This window comes from Miscanthus floridulus, unplaced genomic scaffold (genome assembly GCF_019320115.1).
Source record: "Miscanthus floridulus cultivar M001 unplaced genomic scaffold, ASM1932011v1 fs_631, whole genome shotgun sequence".
Classification (NCBI taxonomy): Eukaryota; Viridiplantae; Streptophyta; class Magnoliopsida; order Poales; family Poaceae; genus Miscanthus; species Miscanthus floridulus.
The window spans coordinates 5677-22720 of NW_027097037.1; the positions used below are offsets into that span (position 1 = coordinate 5677).

A 17044-nucleotide genomic window follows, 5' to 3' on the forward strand; every position below is an offset into this window, starting at 1 on the left:
GCTCGTGACTTCTTTCATCACACAATTCGGCATGTACTGCTACGTGACTATGCCTTTCGGCCTCAGAAACGCAGGTGCCATGTACCAGCGGTGCATGACCCAGGTCTTTGGCGACAACATTGGGAGGACCATCGAGGCCTACATAGACGACATCGTGGTCAAGACCAGAAAAGCCGAGGATCTCATCGACGACTTGAGGATAACCTTCAAATGCCTTAGAGAGAAGGGCATCAAGCTCAATCCCGAGAAGTGTGTGTTCGGGGTCCCCCGAGGCATGCTCTTGGGGTTCATAGTCTCGGAACGTGGCATCGAAGCCAACCCAGAGAAGGTCTCAGCCATAAACAGCATGGGACCAATCAGAGACCTCAAGGGAGTACAGAGGGTCATGGGATGCCTTGCGGCCCTAAGCCGCTTCATCTCGCGCCTCGACGAAAAAGGTTTGCCTCTGTACCGACTCTTGAGAAAATCAGAGCGTTTTTCTTGGACCCCTGAGGCCGAAGAAGCCCTCGACAGACTCAAGAGGCTGCTCACAAATCCTCCCGTCCTGGTACCCCCGGCCAGGGACAAGGCCCTCTTACTCTACGTCGCCGCAACGACCCAAGTGGTCAGCGCTGCCGTAGTGGTAGAGAGGCAGGAAGAGGGGCATGCTCTACCCACCCAACGTCCTGTTTATTTCATCAGCGAGGTGCTCTCCGAGACCAAAGCACGCTACCCTCACATCCAGAAGCTGGTCTACGCCATGGTCCTAGCCCGATGCAAATTACGTCACTACTTCAAGTCGCACCCAGTGACTGTGGTATCATCTTTCCCCCTGGACGAGATAGTTCATAACCGGGAGGCCTCGGGCAGGATAGCCAAGTGGGCTGTCGAGCTTATGGGGGAAACCTTGACTTTTGCGCCTCGAAAAGCGATCAAGTCTCAGGTCTTGGCCGATTTCGTGGCTGAGTGGACAGACACCCAACTGCCACCTGCTCAAATTCAGACGGAGTGCTGGACCCTGTACTTCGACGGATCCCTAATGAAGACCGGGGCAGGCGCGGGTCTGCTCTTCATTTCACCCCTCGAAGTACACATGCGCTACATGGTGCGGCTCCACTTCGCCGCCTCCAACAACGTGGCCGAGTAAGAGGCCCTCATCAATGGCTTGCAAGTCGCCATCGAACTTGGGGCATGGTGCCTCGACGTCTGGGGCGACTTGAGGCTCGTCATAGATCAAGTGATGAAGGAGTCAAATTGCCTCGACCCCAAAATGGAGGCTTACTGCAAGTTGGTACGATGCCTAGAAGACAAGTTCGATGGTCTCGAACTAAATCACGTCGCGCGGAAGTACAACGAGGCCGCCAACGAGCTGGCAAAGATGGCCTCGGCACGGGCACCGGTCCCCCCAAATGTCTTTGCCAGAGACCTCCACAGGCCTTCCATTAACTACACCTTGGTAACAGAGGAGGGCCCACCAGTGGAAACCACGGCGAAACTCGACGCCCCCTCCACTGTCGAGACCCCCTCGACCGAGCCCGAGGTCATAGAAGTCAACACCGAGCCTCCGCAAACTGATCAGGACACGGATTGACGAATCCCCTTCCTCGATTGGCTTGATCGGGGGGAGCTTCCTAGCGACAGAATCGAAGCACGACGGCTTGCGCGCCCAGCCAAGACCTACGCCCTCTACAATGATGAATTGTACAGGTGAAGTCCCTCAGGTGTCCTCCAACGATGCATCACTGCCGAGGCGGGCCGAGCCCTACTTTGGGACTTGCACGCAGGTGCCTGCGGGCACCATGCGATGCCTCGGACGCTCATGGGGAACGCTTTCCGCCAAGGGTTCTACTGGCCGACGACGGTCGCCGACGCTACCAAGCTAGTATGCTCCTGCGAAGGATGCCAGTACTATGCTAGGCAGACACATCTCCCGGCCCTGGCCCTGCAAACCATCCCCATTACGTGGCCGTTCGCCGTGTGGGGGCTCGACATGGTCGGGCCTCTACAGAAGGCCCCTGGGGGCTACACCCATCTACTGGTATCAATCGACAAGTTCTCCAAATGGATCGAGGCTCGTCCGATCAATCGAATCAAATCTGAGCAGGCGGTGCTGTTCTTCACTGACATTATCCACAAATTTGGGGTCCCCAACACCATCATCACCGACAACGGGACACAGTTCACCGACAAAAAGTTCCTGATGTTTTGCGACGACCACCACATCCGTGTGGCCTGGTCGGCCGTAGGACACCCAAGGACCAACGGCCAAGTAGAGCGTGCCAATGGCATAATCCTACAATGCCTCAAGCCAAGGATTCACAACCGGTTGAAAAAGTTTGGCAAGAAATGGCTTGCCGAACTCCCGTCGGTCATCTGGAGCCTGAGGAACACTCCAAGCCGAGCCACGGGGTTCACGCCTTTCTTCCTGGTCTATGGGGCCGAGGCCATCCTCCCCACCGACTTGGAATATGGTTCTCCGAGGCTACAAGCCTATAACAAACAAAGTAACTGCACCACCTAAGAGGATGCCCTTAATCAACTGGAGGAAGCCCGGGACGTCGCGCTACTACACTCGGCTAAATACCAGCAGAGCCTACGGCGCTATCAGGCCCGACGCGTCCGAGGCTGAGACTTGAAGGTAGGCGACCTGGTGTTGAGGCTAGCATAGAGCAACAAGGGCCGCCACAAGCTGACCCCGCCATGGGAAGGACCGTACATCATCGCCCAAGTACTAAAACCCGGGACCTACAAGCTGGCCAACGAGAAGGGCGAAGTCTTCACCAACGCTTGGAACATAGAACGGCTACGTCGCTTTTATCCCTAAATTTCCAAGCATTGTACATGTCGTTTCTCGAAATACAATTAAAAAGCGTTCTTTAGTTGGTCTAATTTTTCAAGAAACCCCCCGAGCCCATTGTAGGTCTCGGCAATACAGTAACATGGCAAGGGAGACTCGGCTCTGCCTCGGCAGAACCAAGCCTCCCTCGGGGGCTAGATGGGGGACTCCCCCCTAGGTCCCACGCACCATCCTTCAGTTGTTTTTCGCAAAAGTTCCTACGCCAAGACTCTAGCAGGCTCTGACGAATCAGTTGTAAAAACCCCTCGGACCAAGGTCTGTTTCCTAAGCAAGAGGCCGGTAGAGTCGCGAGACGGCCTACGCCCCTAGGCTACGGCACTCCCTCACTACCTCTCGCCCAAGGGACGGCTTAGGCCCCAAGGGGGTGTTTTGCAAACGAAATCTGATTAGGAGCAACAGAGGGCAGAGGCTCAGAAACATAAGAAAAACAACTAAGAAACACAAATACTTCAGAAATAAAAGCCTCGATGGCCACAAGCATTACGATACAAAAATAACTCCTACTCTATTTTTACATAGCCCTCAGGGCCCAGATCAAGGCTCAGGGCCTTCAGCACCGGCAGATGGTAGGGGAGGAACCACCTCCTCTTCGAAGAGCGTCGCCAGCGCCGTGCCAGGGCCTTCCGCCGCCTCCATCAGCTTCGTGACCGCCGCGTCAGCCTCCTCCTCCTCATCAGGCAGGACATACCCATCACTGATGGCCAGGAGGTCGACGCCGATGTAGTGAGAAGAGATGACGGCCAGCGCGCGCTTGACACCCATGTGCAGCGCTCCTCGGAGCCGCTCGCGCATCTGGTTGCTTAGCGTGATCAAACGGCTCCCCAGGGAGCTGCCTGACTGAACCCCTTCAACCTCCAGGGCCTCGTAGGCGGAAAGGGCAGCACGCTTCAGCGCCTCGTGCTCCCCGATCTCGGTCTCGAGCACCGTCTGCACCACGCTGGAAGCCTCGGCGGCCCGAGTAACCTCCGCCTCTGACTCTGCACCGCGGAAAAATGGAATGAGGTCGAGCGAGGGAAAAAACAACCTAAGTTAGGGGTGGAAGCCCACGGAACTCACCCTTGGCCTTCTGCTCCCAGCGTCGGGTCTCGACCTGACAGGCCTCGGCTTTCTCCTTCCAGCGCAGGGCCTTGGCCCGGGAAGCCTCGGCCTCCTCCTTCAAGTGCTGGGCCTCGACCCGAGAAGCCTCGGCCACCCTGGAAGCTTCACTCCCCAGCTCTGCGTCACACAAGGGAGTTAGGGAGCGAACATAAGGAAAAGAAAACAAAATGAGGGAACTAAAACTCACCCTCAACCGTCCCCCTTCAAACCACAGCCTCGGTTCACGAGGCCTTAGCTGCAGCAAGGGCCTCATCCAAGGCACCTTTCATCAGCTGGTACGACCCCTATTCCGCCCCCAGCTGCCCCGTGAGAGCCGTGGCTGAGGCCGTAGCTTCAACGGCTCGGCCCCTGAAGGCATCCCGATTGCTGACTGCGTGGGTGAGCTCCTCCTCCAACTCCTTCACCTGCGCCACCAGAGGGGCGAGCTGCGTCTGGGCCATGGCTGCCTCAACCTTCACGTCGGCACAACAAAGGCGGAGGTCCTCTACCTCCGCGCTCCGTGCCAACAGGAGCTCGTTCGCGCCGGCAAGAAGGCCCTTCTGCCGCTGAAGCTGGTCCTAGACGCCCCTCTCCCGCCGGAGAAAGACCGACTTCCCAAGGGACCGGGTCTCGAGCTCCTGGGGAAGCAGAACAGGGGTCATTGATTGCAACAAAACCAGAAAAGGACAATGTCGCGCGAGAAAGGAAAACATGAACCTAGGCGACTCCGGGCAGTTCGTCGGCCACCACGGATAGAGCCGTCCGTAGTGACCGCTCCGCCAGCTGGTGGTATTGCTCGAAGGTGCCCCAGCGCCCGCCCTCGGCTATGTCCTCAAGGGAGAACAGAGGCTCCCCCTCAGGGTCATCCCGGCTTCACCACAGTACTTGCGGGTGATCCCACCCGCGAGGCTCGGGTCGCGCCCGCACGAGGGCCGAGCTTCGCTTGTCCAAGACCGGCGCCGGCTGTTCCACGGCACCGGCATCCTCGGCGTCGACCACCTCCCGTGCCCGGGAAGTATCGTCGGAGGAGATCGGATAGACCTCCGCCTCCCGGGCGCTCTCTCGCAACAGCGGCGACCCCTGAACCAAGCGCGCCACCGAGGCCTCGGCCGCCTTCATCTCCGCCTCCTGGACAGACAGCCTCGCCGCCATTACGATGGCCTCGGTGGCCTCGGGGGCTCCAGCCTCCGCCATCGTAGCCTCGGAGGACGCAGAAACACCGACCGCGGCCACTGCGGTCTCGGCGGTCTTGAGCGCCCTGTCCTCCGTCGCCTCAGCCTCGGAGACCCCGGGGGCCTCGGCAACCAAGGGCACGCTGGCCCCATCCGATTCATGAGCCTCGCCCCCGCGGGGCGGAAGTGCTCCCTCCCTCGTCTGTGTAGGGGTGGACTCGGCAGCCCCTCCTTGGGCGGCTGGCTCCTTCGGGTCAACCCTCGCCGACGCCGCGCCGCGTTGGATAGCGGCTTGTGCCTCCGCCACCCAGTGGGCGGAGGAGCCAGGGCTCGCCTTGAGCGCCTTAAGGGGCGCCAAGGGGAGCTCGTCCGCAGGCCACTTCCGACTGAGGAAAAATAACCTACAGGGTTAGTGCGAGACCAAAAAAGCGAACGGAAGGCACTATGACCCTTCCAAAAATACACTTACCTTGAACGGGGCGGCAACCGCTTTGCCACGCCAAACCTCGTCCGCAACGGCGGAGGCAGCGGCAGAGGCATCGCCTCCATATCCATTGGCGCCGGTCGGTCCCCAATGGACCCCGGCGCCCCTTCGGTCCTCTGCGGGGGCGGTGGCGTCGCCTCCACCGCCGCTTGTTCCACCACCGCCGCCGAGCCCACCGGGCTGACGGCGCGTTTGCCCAACGCCCGCACCTCGGGCGTGTCGGCCTCGGCCCCGGAGCGGGCAACCGCCAACCCCGGGTCCGCTTCTCCTCCTCCTCCCGGGAGTGCCGGGCTGCTTGCCAACGCCCCGGGCACCACCTCCACTACGCCAAGAAGGTGGTCCAGGGGACCTCGCCCCACCTCGCCCTCGTCATCCCCGTCCGAGGCCTCCGTCGACAGCGACGTCGATGGGGATTCCTCCAGCGGGAGACCATCCTTCCTTTGTTGACAGCGGCGCTTATCCAGCTCCTCGCGCGCGAGGATTTGCTTCGTGCACTTTGCCGCCTTGGCGTCTTTCCGCTTTTTCTGCGCGTCGGCGTGCGCGCGGTTGATCACCCGCCACCTCGCGTCCTCGGGAATGGGCGGCGGAGAGGAGCGCACGTCCCTCATCCCCTGCAGGAACGACGGACGCACATAAGGAAACAAGGGGTAAGGGGAGATTGAGGAGGCTCGGAGGCTACAGCGGCACATGACTTACCAGCGAGAGGAACCGCCGCAACGGCCGCATCGCGATAGGGGTCAAGTTGCTACCCCTCAGCTTCGCCTCTACCGTCTCCCCCACCTGATGAAGAATTTCCTCGTCAGAAAGGGCGGAGGAGGACATCCGGGTGCCCTCAATGGGCTCACCCGGCTTCATCTCGAACAGCCACCGCCGCCGAGCCATCAGCGGCAGCACCCTCCGATGGTGGAAGGCGGCCACGACCACAGCCACGGTGAGACCGTGGCCCCACAGCCTCGCCAGCCCCTCTAGAAGCGGCTGCAGCTTGGGCTGGTCATCCTTCGGGACGTCGTACTTCCATCTCTCCGGGCAACTCCCCACAATCCGCCCAGTGTAGGGGGGAAGTCCTCCGTCGTCATTGTGAAGGTACAACCAACTCGTGTACCACCGGTGATTGGAGGACGCGAGTTGGGCCGGGATGTAGAGGTGCAGGCGGTCCTGGCGCACTTGGAGAGTGCAGCCGCCGGCCCTCGTCACCTTCCTCTTACCCGATGTGCCTGTCGGCTTGGTAGTGTGCCCCGCCCAGAATAGGTGGAGCCACAACTCCCAATGAGGAGCAATCCCCAAATACCCCTCGCAGACGGCAACAAAGATAGCCGCCTGTGTGATGGAGTTGGGATTGAAGTTGTGGAGCTCCACGCCGTAGTAGTGTAGGAGCGCCCGCATGAACTGATCCGTCGGGACGCCGAGGCCGTGCTCGTGAAAGGAGACGAAGCTCACGACATAGCCGTCGCGAGGCCTCGGCTCTGGCTCGCCGTACGGAGCAATCCACTCCAGCCTGGTGGGGTCTGTCACCGGGTGAAGGAGTCCACCATCGACAAGCGACTGAAGCATCTCCTCGGTGACGTCCGACGGATCCCAGGGGTCCGCCTCGACAACAACGATGTCGCCGGCCATGGGTGCGATGGAGGAATCGGGTGCGGCGGTGAGTTTTTCTCTCTCCCCCACGCTCTCGCTTTTTTCTCGCTTTCTCCCTAGGCTCGCTCTTCTCTCCTCTTCTTCCCGGCACCCGCTGCTCTAGCAACGGCTCGGCGGAGGTAGTACAAATGCAGGGAAGGTAAGACGAGGAGGGGCGAGACCCTTCGGGTTTTTATGCAGGGAGGGAGGCGAAACGAATGGGCGACGAAATCGGGGAAGCCCCCCCCCATCCGGCGCAGTTAAGCACGAGCTGATTTCGCCGGCCCACGCGCCCACGTCTCCCTCATTAAATGCGGGAGCAGTTACGTCCCATCCACCATGTCACGCTCGGCCACTATGGCAGCAGGCGTCGTTTCGCCTCTCTAGGAAACCGCCTCAAAAGGCGCACCACCCGTTGCCGAGCCAATAGGGGAGATATTCCCCACGGCCTATTCCTTTCATATGAAGGAAACAGGCTCTGAGCCTATTACGGTCCAGGGGTTCGAAGGCTGGGCCCCAAAAGGTTTCGACAGCCGCCCCAGGATAACAGAGTCAGGGACGACCACGGGCGAGCCTATACGGGGCTGAGACCCAAGCAAGCGAAACGCTTGGGACGCCTAAAGTCGTGTCCGAGACCGGCAAGAAGGTCTCCGAATGGGATCCCACCGTAGGGAGGCACCGAGCCACCGAGGCCCAGCGAACGACCTCGGCACCCACTAGAGAAATCCTCTAGTACTCTTGGAGTGTGTCTCTGGACCGCTAGCCATCCCCTAGCGAATGGGGTTCGGGCCTCCACTCGGACTACCCGATAATATCTCACCGGAAGTGCCACCGCTCGTGCCCACCGAGGGTAGAGAGGCACATTCCACCCCTCCTTCCGAGCAAAAAGGAAGCGTGAGGGTCGTACAAAAAGTTAGGGGAACCCCTGACGGCCTTCTCGCTCTATGCAGAGGCTAAGGGGCTCTTCCTACAACCTTGCCGAGACCCAGCGACCCCAGCCCACACTCAAAGGGGCTCGGCAAAACAAACCCTCCTTCCGAGCGAAAAGAAAGCATGAGGGTCGTACAAAAAGACAGGGGAGCTCCTGACGGCCCTCTCACCCTGTGCAGAGGCTAGGGGGCTTTTCCTATGGATACGCCGAGACCCCACGACCCGGGCTCGTGCCCAAAGGGGCCTCGGCAAACAAACCCTCATGCGCGAGGGGCGTATAAAAAGCCAGGGGAACTCCCGACGGCCCTCTCACGCAGAGGCTAGGGGCTCTTCCTGCAACCTTGCCGAGACCAGAATGGGATCGGCAAACAAACCCTCCGTCCGAACAAAAAGGATATGTGAGGGTCAGATGAAAAAGCCAGGGGAACCCTGACCGCCCTCCTGCTCCTGGCAGAGGCTCGGGGGCTCCTGCACCCAAGACAAAGACAAACGGTCTAAGTCCGCGCTAGAGGTTTCGTTACAAACACAATAAAGGGCACCGAGCCCGTTACGGTCCAGGAGTTCGAAGGCTGGGCCTCCAAGAGGTTTCGACAGCCGCCCTAGGGCAATAGAGTCAGGGACGACTTCGGGGCGAGCCTACGAATGGCTGAGGCCCGAGCGAGCAGTCGCTCGGGGCGTCCTAAGTCGTGTCCGAGACCGGCAGGGAAGTCTCCGAATGGGATCCCACCGTAGGGAGGCACCGAGCCACCGAGGCCTAGCGAACGGCCTCGGCACCCACTAGAGAAACCCTCTGGTACTCTTGGAGTGCGTCTCTGGACCACTAGCCGTCCCCTAGCGAACGGGGTACGGGCCTCCACTCGGACTCACCCGATAACAGCTCACCGGAGTATCCACGCTCATGCCCATCGAGGGTAGCCTAGCATACTCCACCCCTCCTTCCGAGCGAAAAGGAAGCGTGAGGGTCGTATCCAAAGTCAGGGGGACCCCTGACGAACCTCTCGCTCCGTGCGGAGGCTAGAAGGCTTTTCCTACAGCCTCGCCGAGACCCCCGTAACCCGAACTTGCGCTTATGGGCTCGGCAAATGCGATAAAAACTACTCGCTCAAACGCGAAAATGAAAAAAGCCCCTGGAGGAGTAACTCCACTCCTCCAGGGCCTCGGGGGCTACACCCGCCGGGTGCGCTCGCGCGCACCCACCGGAACCTCAAGAAACAAAACCCAATTCCTAGGGGAGCGGGTATAAACCAAGCCTCGGCAAACCCTCAGGGAGAGTGCACGCACTCCCCCGGAGGCTCGGGGGCTACTGTCGAGTACCTTAGAACGGGGTACCCCGAGCGAACATCAAAGGGGTCACTTAAGCCCGATCAAAAAATAAAGCAAGAAGGTAAGCCGTGGGCCCCTCACCCGCCACGTCCGAGCCCGCCAGGCTCTCCGCTTCACCTCGAACCTCACGCAGGAGGTCTCGGCGTCCTAATGCAATCTCCGCCTCGCGCGAGCCTCTCACGGAAGGCCTCGGCAAGGAGTCCGATCTCCGTCTCGCGCGAGGCCTCATTCTCCGTCTCGCGCGAGGCCTCATCCTCCGTGTCGCTCGAGGCCGATTCGTCCGCAGCCCGTCGCCCCCCGCCTCGACCGACCCTCCCGACAGCGCGTTATGTCTCATTAATACTTCAACCACTCCCACAATTTCAGCCGGACGATGGCTCGACGCCACAGAATGGCCGACGGGACCCGAGGACGCATCAGCGCCATACCGGCTGGGACAGGGCACGGCGGGGATTACCGGCCACTGTGTTCTGACACTGTGCCCACGATCAGCGCCCACACTGGACTGTGTCCCGCGATCCCCGCCTCGAAAACAACATCGCATGGACAACTTGGCCTGGGTCATCACTGCCTCCAAGCCAGCGCACCAGATCAGCCACCCTCTCAGGGCCTCGGCACTGTGCACTAAGGACTCGGCTATCTCGGGGTCTGTGCCCGCCGAGACCCCCCACTACGGTGTAGCCTCGGCGCCGACCAAGCCTTAGCCTCGCGAGCAGTCCGTCCACAGCGGCTTGCACGTCCACCATCGCACCCACTCCAAGGCAGTCCTGGGGCTCCCACGACGCACAGGATTAGATGGGACTAGCACGCCGCACAGGATTGGATGGGACTAGACGGTCCACTCTGATGACCACGCCGCCACAGGAACAGGCCATAGGGCTTGGACACACCACCCCTGTTGGCACGACGCCGTATAGTTAACACATGTACTGTCCTTGTCCTCCCTTCAACTATAAAAGGAAAGGACTTGGGCCACTTAGAAGAGAACTGGAAGAGAAGAACACACACGCACACATCCCAGCTGTCTGAGAGCAACGTCTCAAATGGTCCACACGACACCTTGCCGAGACCTGGGACTAGCTCCCTCTCTCCCCTAGCTTGTAACCCCCTACTACAAGCACTTCAGTGCAAGGAATACAAGATCAATCTCTCAGACTGGACGTAGGGCATCGGTTGCCTGAACCAGTATAAACCTTGTGTCTCTTTACATCACCATCCGGGATTAGGGGTACGCAGTTCAAATTCACTGGTTGGTTGAGGACCCCCCGGTCCGAAACACCGACACCACGGTTCCTCGGTGTGCCTTGCTGTCAGGCACACTAGCTGCTCTACCTTCAGGTCGAGCAGGTACAACTGGTTTAGGGACCTCTTCACCTTGGCAAGAAGTTGCTGCTCCCGGTCCCTGATCCTAAGGACTCCGTCCTTGATCAGTACCTCGCTACCGCGCTCATCCAGCTAACCAATGCTGATGATGCTTAAACGTAGCTGCGGGATGTAATATACATCCGTTAGCGCGCGGTGCTCCCTGTTCTGGCACCTGAAGATGATGGTGCCGCGCCCTTGGATTACCACCCTTGAGCCGTCACCAAACTTCACTGTACTGGTAACATCATCATTGAGCTCGGAGAAGGCTACCTTGGAGCCCATCATATGGTTGCTGGCACCAGAGTTCAGATACCACCGTTGCTCCTGGTCGGCACCCACACGTCCGAGGTAGATTTGGGCGCGTGGTTCATCGAGGTTGACAGCCTTTAGGGCCTTTCTAGGTCCTTCCACCATCGTCACCTCTTCCTTCTCCTCGGCCTCGACGTCGTGCAGTGTACAGAACATCGCCATCAGGATAGTGGCCTCATCATCATCATCAGCTTGCGCCAGATGAGCCTCAGCCTACTTCTGCTTGCGATTTGGGCACTCCCATATCTAATGGCCCGTCTTCCCACAGCGTCGGCATGCGTTGGGGTCGACCTACTTCTTCTTCTTCGAAGAAGCCTTGCCGCGGCGCTTGCCATTGCCACCGTGGCTGGAGGAGGCTACCTTCCTAGAGTTCCTCCGAGCAGCCCACCCCTCCTTTGTCAGCAACAGTTTACCACTGTCCTTCGTTGCTGTCGCCTGCTCCAGGCGCTTGTCCACCACCCGCAGACGCCTTGTCACATCCTCAATGGTGAGGGTGGGCAAGTCTAGTATCGTCTCTATGGAGAGAGCGATCTGGATGTACTTTGCTGACACGGAGTGGAGGTACTTGGAGACTGTCTCCTCTTCGTCGATGGTGACGCCGTGGCTCTTCAGCTTGCTGATAAGCGTCTACCGGTGGAGGGAGAAATCCTCCACCGTTTCACCATCCTTGAACTTGAGGTTGGCGTACCCCTGCTTTAGAAGCTAGGCCGTCGCCTTCTTTGCACGGTCGGAACCGACGCGCATCGTAGTAATAGCCTCACATACGTCCTTAGCAGAGCTTTTCGCCCCCAACTGCTCCCTGTACTCTATCGATACAGCAGTGAGGATAGCCTCCAATGCTGACATGTTATCTTCTTCATTCTCGATGCCATTGTCAACAGCATTCTAGAGCCGTCGGGCTCTGAGCTTGATCTTCATGGTCACCGACCACTCTCCATAGTTGGTGCGAGTCAGCATCGACCAACTGGTGCCGCTGACCTCCCACAACATGCGAACAACGACCTCCTGTCATGGTTGGGTAGCCACAGCAGTGCCGCTGCTATCGCCCATCTCTGAACCGTTCGTCATCGCCAGCGATTAGGCCAGCGACGGCACTTGCTTGGCTCTAATACCACTTGTTAGCCCATGGGATCACCGGCTCAGGTGAGTTGACCACCCGTCCACCGCCCGCAGACGGCCTGTCACATCCTCAATGGTGAGGGTGGATAAGTCCAACATCGTCTCTATAGAGAGAGCGATCTGGATATACTTTGCCGGCATGGAGTAGAGGTACTTGGAGACCGCCTTCTCTTCGTCGATGGTGACGTCGTGGCTCTTTAGCTTGCTGATGAGCGTCTGCGGGTGGAGAGAGAAATCCTCCACCGTTTTACCATCCTTGAACTTGAGGTTGGCGTACTCCTACTTTAGAAGTTAGGCCGTCACCTTCTTTGCGCGGTCGAAACCGGCGCGCATCACAGCAATAGCCTCACACGCCTCCTTAGCAGAGCTTTTCGCCCCCAACGACTCCCTGTACTCCGCCGGTACAGCAACGAGGATAGCCTCCAACGCTGATATGTCATCTTCTTCATTGTCGGTGCCATTGTCAATAGCATTCCAGAGCCGTCGGGCTCTGAGCTTGACCTTTATGGTCACCGACCACTCTCCATAGTTGGTACGAGTCAGCGTCGGCCAATTGGTGTCGCTGACCTCCCACACCGTGCGAACAACGACCTCCTGTCGTGGTTAGGGAGCCACAGCAGTGCCACTGTTGTCACCAATCTTCAAACCGTTCGTCATCGCCAGCGGTTAGTCCGACGACAACGCTTGCTTGGCTCCGATATCACTTGTTAGCCCACAGGATCACCGGCTCAGGTGGGTCGACCACTCACAAGTCTTGCCGACCACGACCGAGCACGACAGACGTTGTGCGACCACACACTATGGTCAGAGGTAAAAAAAGAGGGGAGAACAGAGCACACACAGTACAAACACCAGCGTTGGCCGAAGCCCTGTATAGGAGATGGTAAATCTGAACTCTCTTTGTTGAGTTGCAGTGGCAAACTATATATACAACTCTATCCATCTAGTCCTAGTACAGCTGTCCTGCTGTAACAGTGACTAGATAACACAGCAGGACTGACTTCTGCGCCTGTCCCTGCCGTGGCTACAGTGAGGCAGGTGAGCCGTTCGACGCCTGCCCCTGCAACGGCTACAGCAGGGAGCCTTTTCGGTGTCACCTTCCCTTACTATATGTTCAAAGCAGTAGATTATCTAATAATATGTGTACACCTTAATGTACATCAGTACATGTCTGTAGAGGGTAGAGTACTTATATTAGCACGCACTTGGTTACAACTTACACGTACGTTCGATCGAGGCTTACATGTAATAACTGTGTAATAACAAGTTGGTACACTGCTGTTGTTAGTCACTTTATTTTTTATTTACGTTGCATTGTACGTTTGTTGATGAATGTTTTTGCGAAGCGGTTCGTACATTGTTGAGTCGATACTACGCTGGGTGCAGAAAGAGGGAGAAAGAGAAAGAAAACAGAGACGCAAGGTTCAATGCCGGCCGGCCCCTGTGTAGCCGTACGTCTAGGCAGGAGGGAGCTGGGAGCAGCTAGTGAGCTAGCGTTGTGAAATGGCGAACAGGCAGGCGTGCGTGCGTGTGCTAGCTGTTGCGCGCCATCGCCTTTTGGCTTGTAAAGCCGACCAAGCTAAGGATCGGAGGACATCACGCAGCGACGACGACGTGCGCGAGCGAATCCATGTCGCCGCTATCGCTACCTGCTCCCCTCCCCCATCACCTGGTGCGCTTTGTGAGACGGTGGTGACAGTGACCTGCCGTACACTGCCGGCCGGAGTCACCTGGTGAGGACGTTCCCCGGCCGGCTCAGCGCCAGCTACTACAGGCTAGCTAGGGGTGATGGACAGGGAAGTCTTCTCCCATCGACGACGATCCATCTGACTGACCTGACCTGCATATCACCCGCTAGCTCGCATCTCCTTTTTCTTCCCCTGCTAGGTCTTATTTAGTTCGTGTGAAATTTGGGAATTTGATTACGGTAGCATTTTCGTTTTTATTTAGTAATTAGTATTTAATTATAGATTAATTAGGCTTAAAACGTTCGTCTCGCAATTTCCAACTAAACTGTGTAATTAGTTTTTTTTCGTCTACATTTAATGCTCTATACACATATCGCAAGATTCGATGTGATGGCTACTGTAACACTTTTTGGCACTCCTTCGTGTTCGTGACTTCGTGTACCGTACCATACATGCATGCTCCCTCCCTCTCGTCACACAAAAAGACTGTAATTTTCCCAAAGTCAAATAATTCTTAAGTTTCATTAAATTTATAATAAAAAGGTACTAATATTTATGATACCGAATAAGTAGTATTAGGTACGTTAGTCGTCGTGCAAGCATGATACGTGGTATTCTAAGAGTAATAAACTTTGACTTGCCTCAGTTCGTATTCTTTTTGGACGAGCGTGCGTGTGAGTACCTCACATGCATGCATATACCATCCTGTTCTTCCTTCTTCTGTCTTCTCTTTTTCCTAACGTGGGCCCTCATGCATGATGTGTTCAACAGTTGTAACATATCTACCTGCCTCCGATCCATGTGTACGTACGTGCATAGAGGGCGCACCCTTTTCCTCACCAATTATTGGCAGACATCTATCGAACGAACTTCATTTTCCCATCTAACAGAAGCGAAAAAGAAAAAAAAAAGGTGCAACATAAAACTTCTTGCTGCTGCATGCGATTTCCACTACTCCATCCTACAGTCCTACTACACATGAGGTAGGAGATGAAAAGAAAATGCCAAGGTCAAAACAGCTGGTTGCAATGATGGGAGTAGCACACAATGCAATTCAGATGGACGGATGTACAATGTCTCGGCACTCATTCTGCCAACCTTTCGCTGCACAACACCTCTGCCTCTCGCCTGCGATAGATGTGACACTTCGGTCCCAGCTCAGCTTCACTTTTTTTTTTTGCAAAATAGCTTTATGAGCAGTTTTTTTTTTTAGCTGAGTTGTTTTGGAACACGCGTGTGACAAAACAGCTTCATACGATAAAACGGTAAATAGAACGACTATAATATAGAAGACGAAGCTGGGACAGAGAAAAAAAAACTCACAACGGCTGGTGAAGCTGTTATGAGCTGTGCAAACAGGCCCTTCATCACCGAAAACAATGGATTCAGCTCATGATCATTGATCAACAGTTCAACTAGAGCAAGGACGACGACGACAAAATGAGAAAAAAGAGACATCAGTAGACATTTCAAGAGAAATCGATCCAAGTATATATGACACCTGTGTAGCTAGGAGTAAGTATCAAATTAAAAACCCAAGAGCTTAGCTAGCCAGGTTGCAGTTGCAGACATCAAGGGGATATATACAGTGTGTAATTAAGAACAGACATAAAACCAGAAACGAAGCGAGGAGAAAGAAGAACAGCGATCGACATGTAGAAAAACCATTTGATTTATAGTATGTGATTGACACTGACATGCAGGCGACTACAAGGCAAGTATATTAAGTAGCCAGCTACAAAATAAGTTTTTCTGTAGCCACCTCTATTTATAATAATTTTATATACTAATTTACAGTAATGTCAATATATATTTACGATAGTTAGATTACTATAACCCATGACGATATTTATCATAATGTTATAATAAACCACTTAGTAAAGAGTTACTATAATCTCATAAATTAACATAGTAATTATCATAACTTAAACTAGCTATAGAATAAGTTATTCTATAGCTACTTACATAGTAGTTAGTTAGTTTTATATATATATATATATATGGCGTACTCACTGGATGACTTGATCTTGATGAAATGACGACGACCACCAGCTGCAGGGTCGGTCACATCAAGGGATTCAAGGCCGTGCAGGCTCATGGACGACGACCATCCGCTTCTCCGGCCTCCTCCATGGTCTGGCCGATGGAGTTGTGCCCCTCCGACGGGCCGGAACGCGGGATCACCCGTGGCCGCGGCAGGTAGTCGAAGAGCCTCGTCGCCGGCGCCGCCGTCGTCCTTACAACGACGCCTCCGTGGCCCCGCCTCGTCGTCCACGTTTGCTGCATGCGTCGCGAGCCGTCGTCGTCGACGCGGCGAGCGGCCGCCAGCAAGCAGGTGGTGCCGGCCAGGAGGAAGAGGATGAGGAGCGCAGTGGCTGCTGTGCGCTGCCTGTGGAAGCCACTCATCGTCGTCGTTTCTGGCGGCCGGAACGACGAAGATGAATGGAACGGAGGGAAGGAGGAGGAGCAGTGTGTGATGAGCTGCTACTCGCTGGCAGTGCAGTGAGGAGAGAGCGAGGTGTGCGTCCATCGTGTTGTCGTATATATACACGTACACGGCCGGGGTTGAGTGAGGCAACAGGTGAGCGTGAAGACTCTCGACCCGTTCGTTCGTTAGTTTCTGTCAAAACTTATCAGCTAATTAATAATATTTTTCTTTAATAATAATTTAACATTAGCTGATTTTATCGGTCCAGAAATCAACGAACGAACAAGCCGTCTGTCCGTAGTCTCTGGCCTCCTGCTCCTAAAGCACGTACGTAGTACTACAGGGGTGGTGAAAAGTGGATAACCATGCGATGCAAGTATATATCTAGTCTAGCTATGTTAGGGATCTGGATTTATACCACGAGCGCTATTGGAAACCAGTACTTTGCCACTCGACAAAGCCTAAAATATATTTGGCAAAGGTTTTATCGAGTGTCGCACTCGGCAAAAGACACTCGACAAAAAATTAATCGACAAAGAAACCTTTGTCGAGTGCTTTTTATTGGACACTCGGCAAAGCCTTTGCCGAGTGCCGGAAAAGCACTCGGCAAAATGAAAATGCGAAAAAAACCTAAAAATAATAGCAATTTTTTTTAGCGCCACCGGACATCGAAGTCGCTGCATTTTTTGCGCAAAATTC

General features: G+C 56.0%; 1 protein-coding gene across 1 annotated transcript; it reads right to left on the reverse strand.

Annotated features, from left to right (window-relative positions):
- Nucleotides 1-4786: 4786 nt before the first annotated feature.
- On the reverse strand, nt 4787-6295 carry LOC136532472 (uncharacterized). The gene is made up of 4 exons (XM_066525065.1): nt 6266-6295; nt 6065-6180; nt 5384-5471; nt 4787-5287 (listed from the first exon to the last, which is right to left on the reverse strand). The coding sequence occupies exons 1-4, from the start codon at nt 6293-6295 to the stop codon at nt 4787-4789; spliced, it is 735 nt and encodes a 244-aa protein (XP_066381162.1).
- Nucleotides 6296-17044: the final 10749 nt, after the last annotated feature.

Bases quoted from the DNA above. Each gene is read 5' to 3' on its own strand.
- LOC136532472 (XM_066525065.1), bottom strand. From the start codon at position 6,295: ATGCGGCCGTTGCGGCGGTTCCTCTCGCTG. The intron at 5,472-6,064 runs GTGCACGAAGCA...ATTTTTCCTCAG, and splicing joins AAAGACGCCAAGGCGGCAAA to TCGGAAGTGGCCTGCGGACG. The intron at 5,288-5,383 runs GCACAAGCCGCT...ACCCCTACACAG, and splicing joins CCGCCCACTGGGTGGCGGAG to ACGAGGGAGGGAGCACTTCC.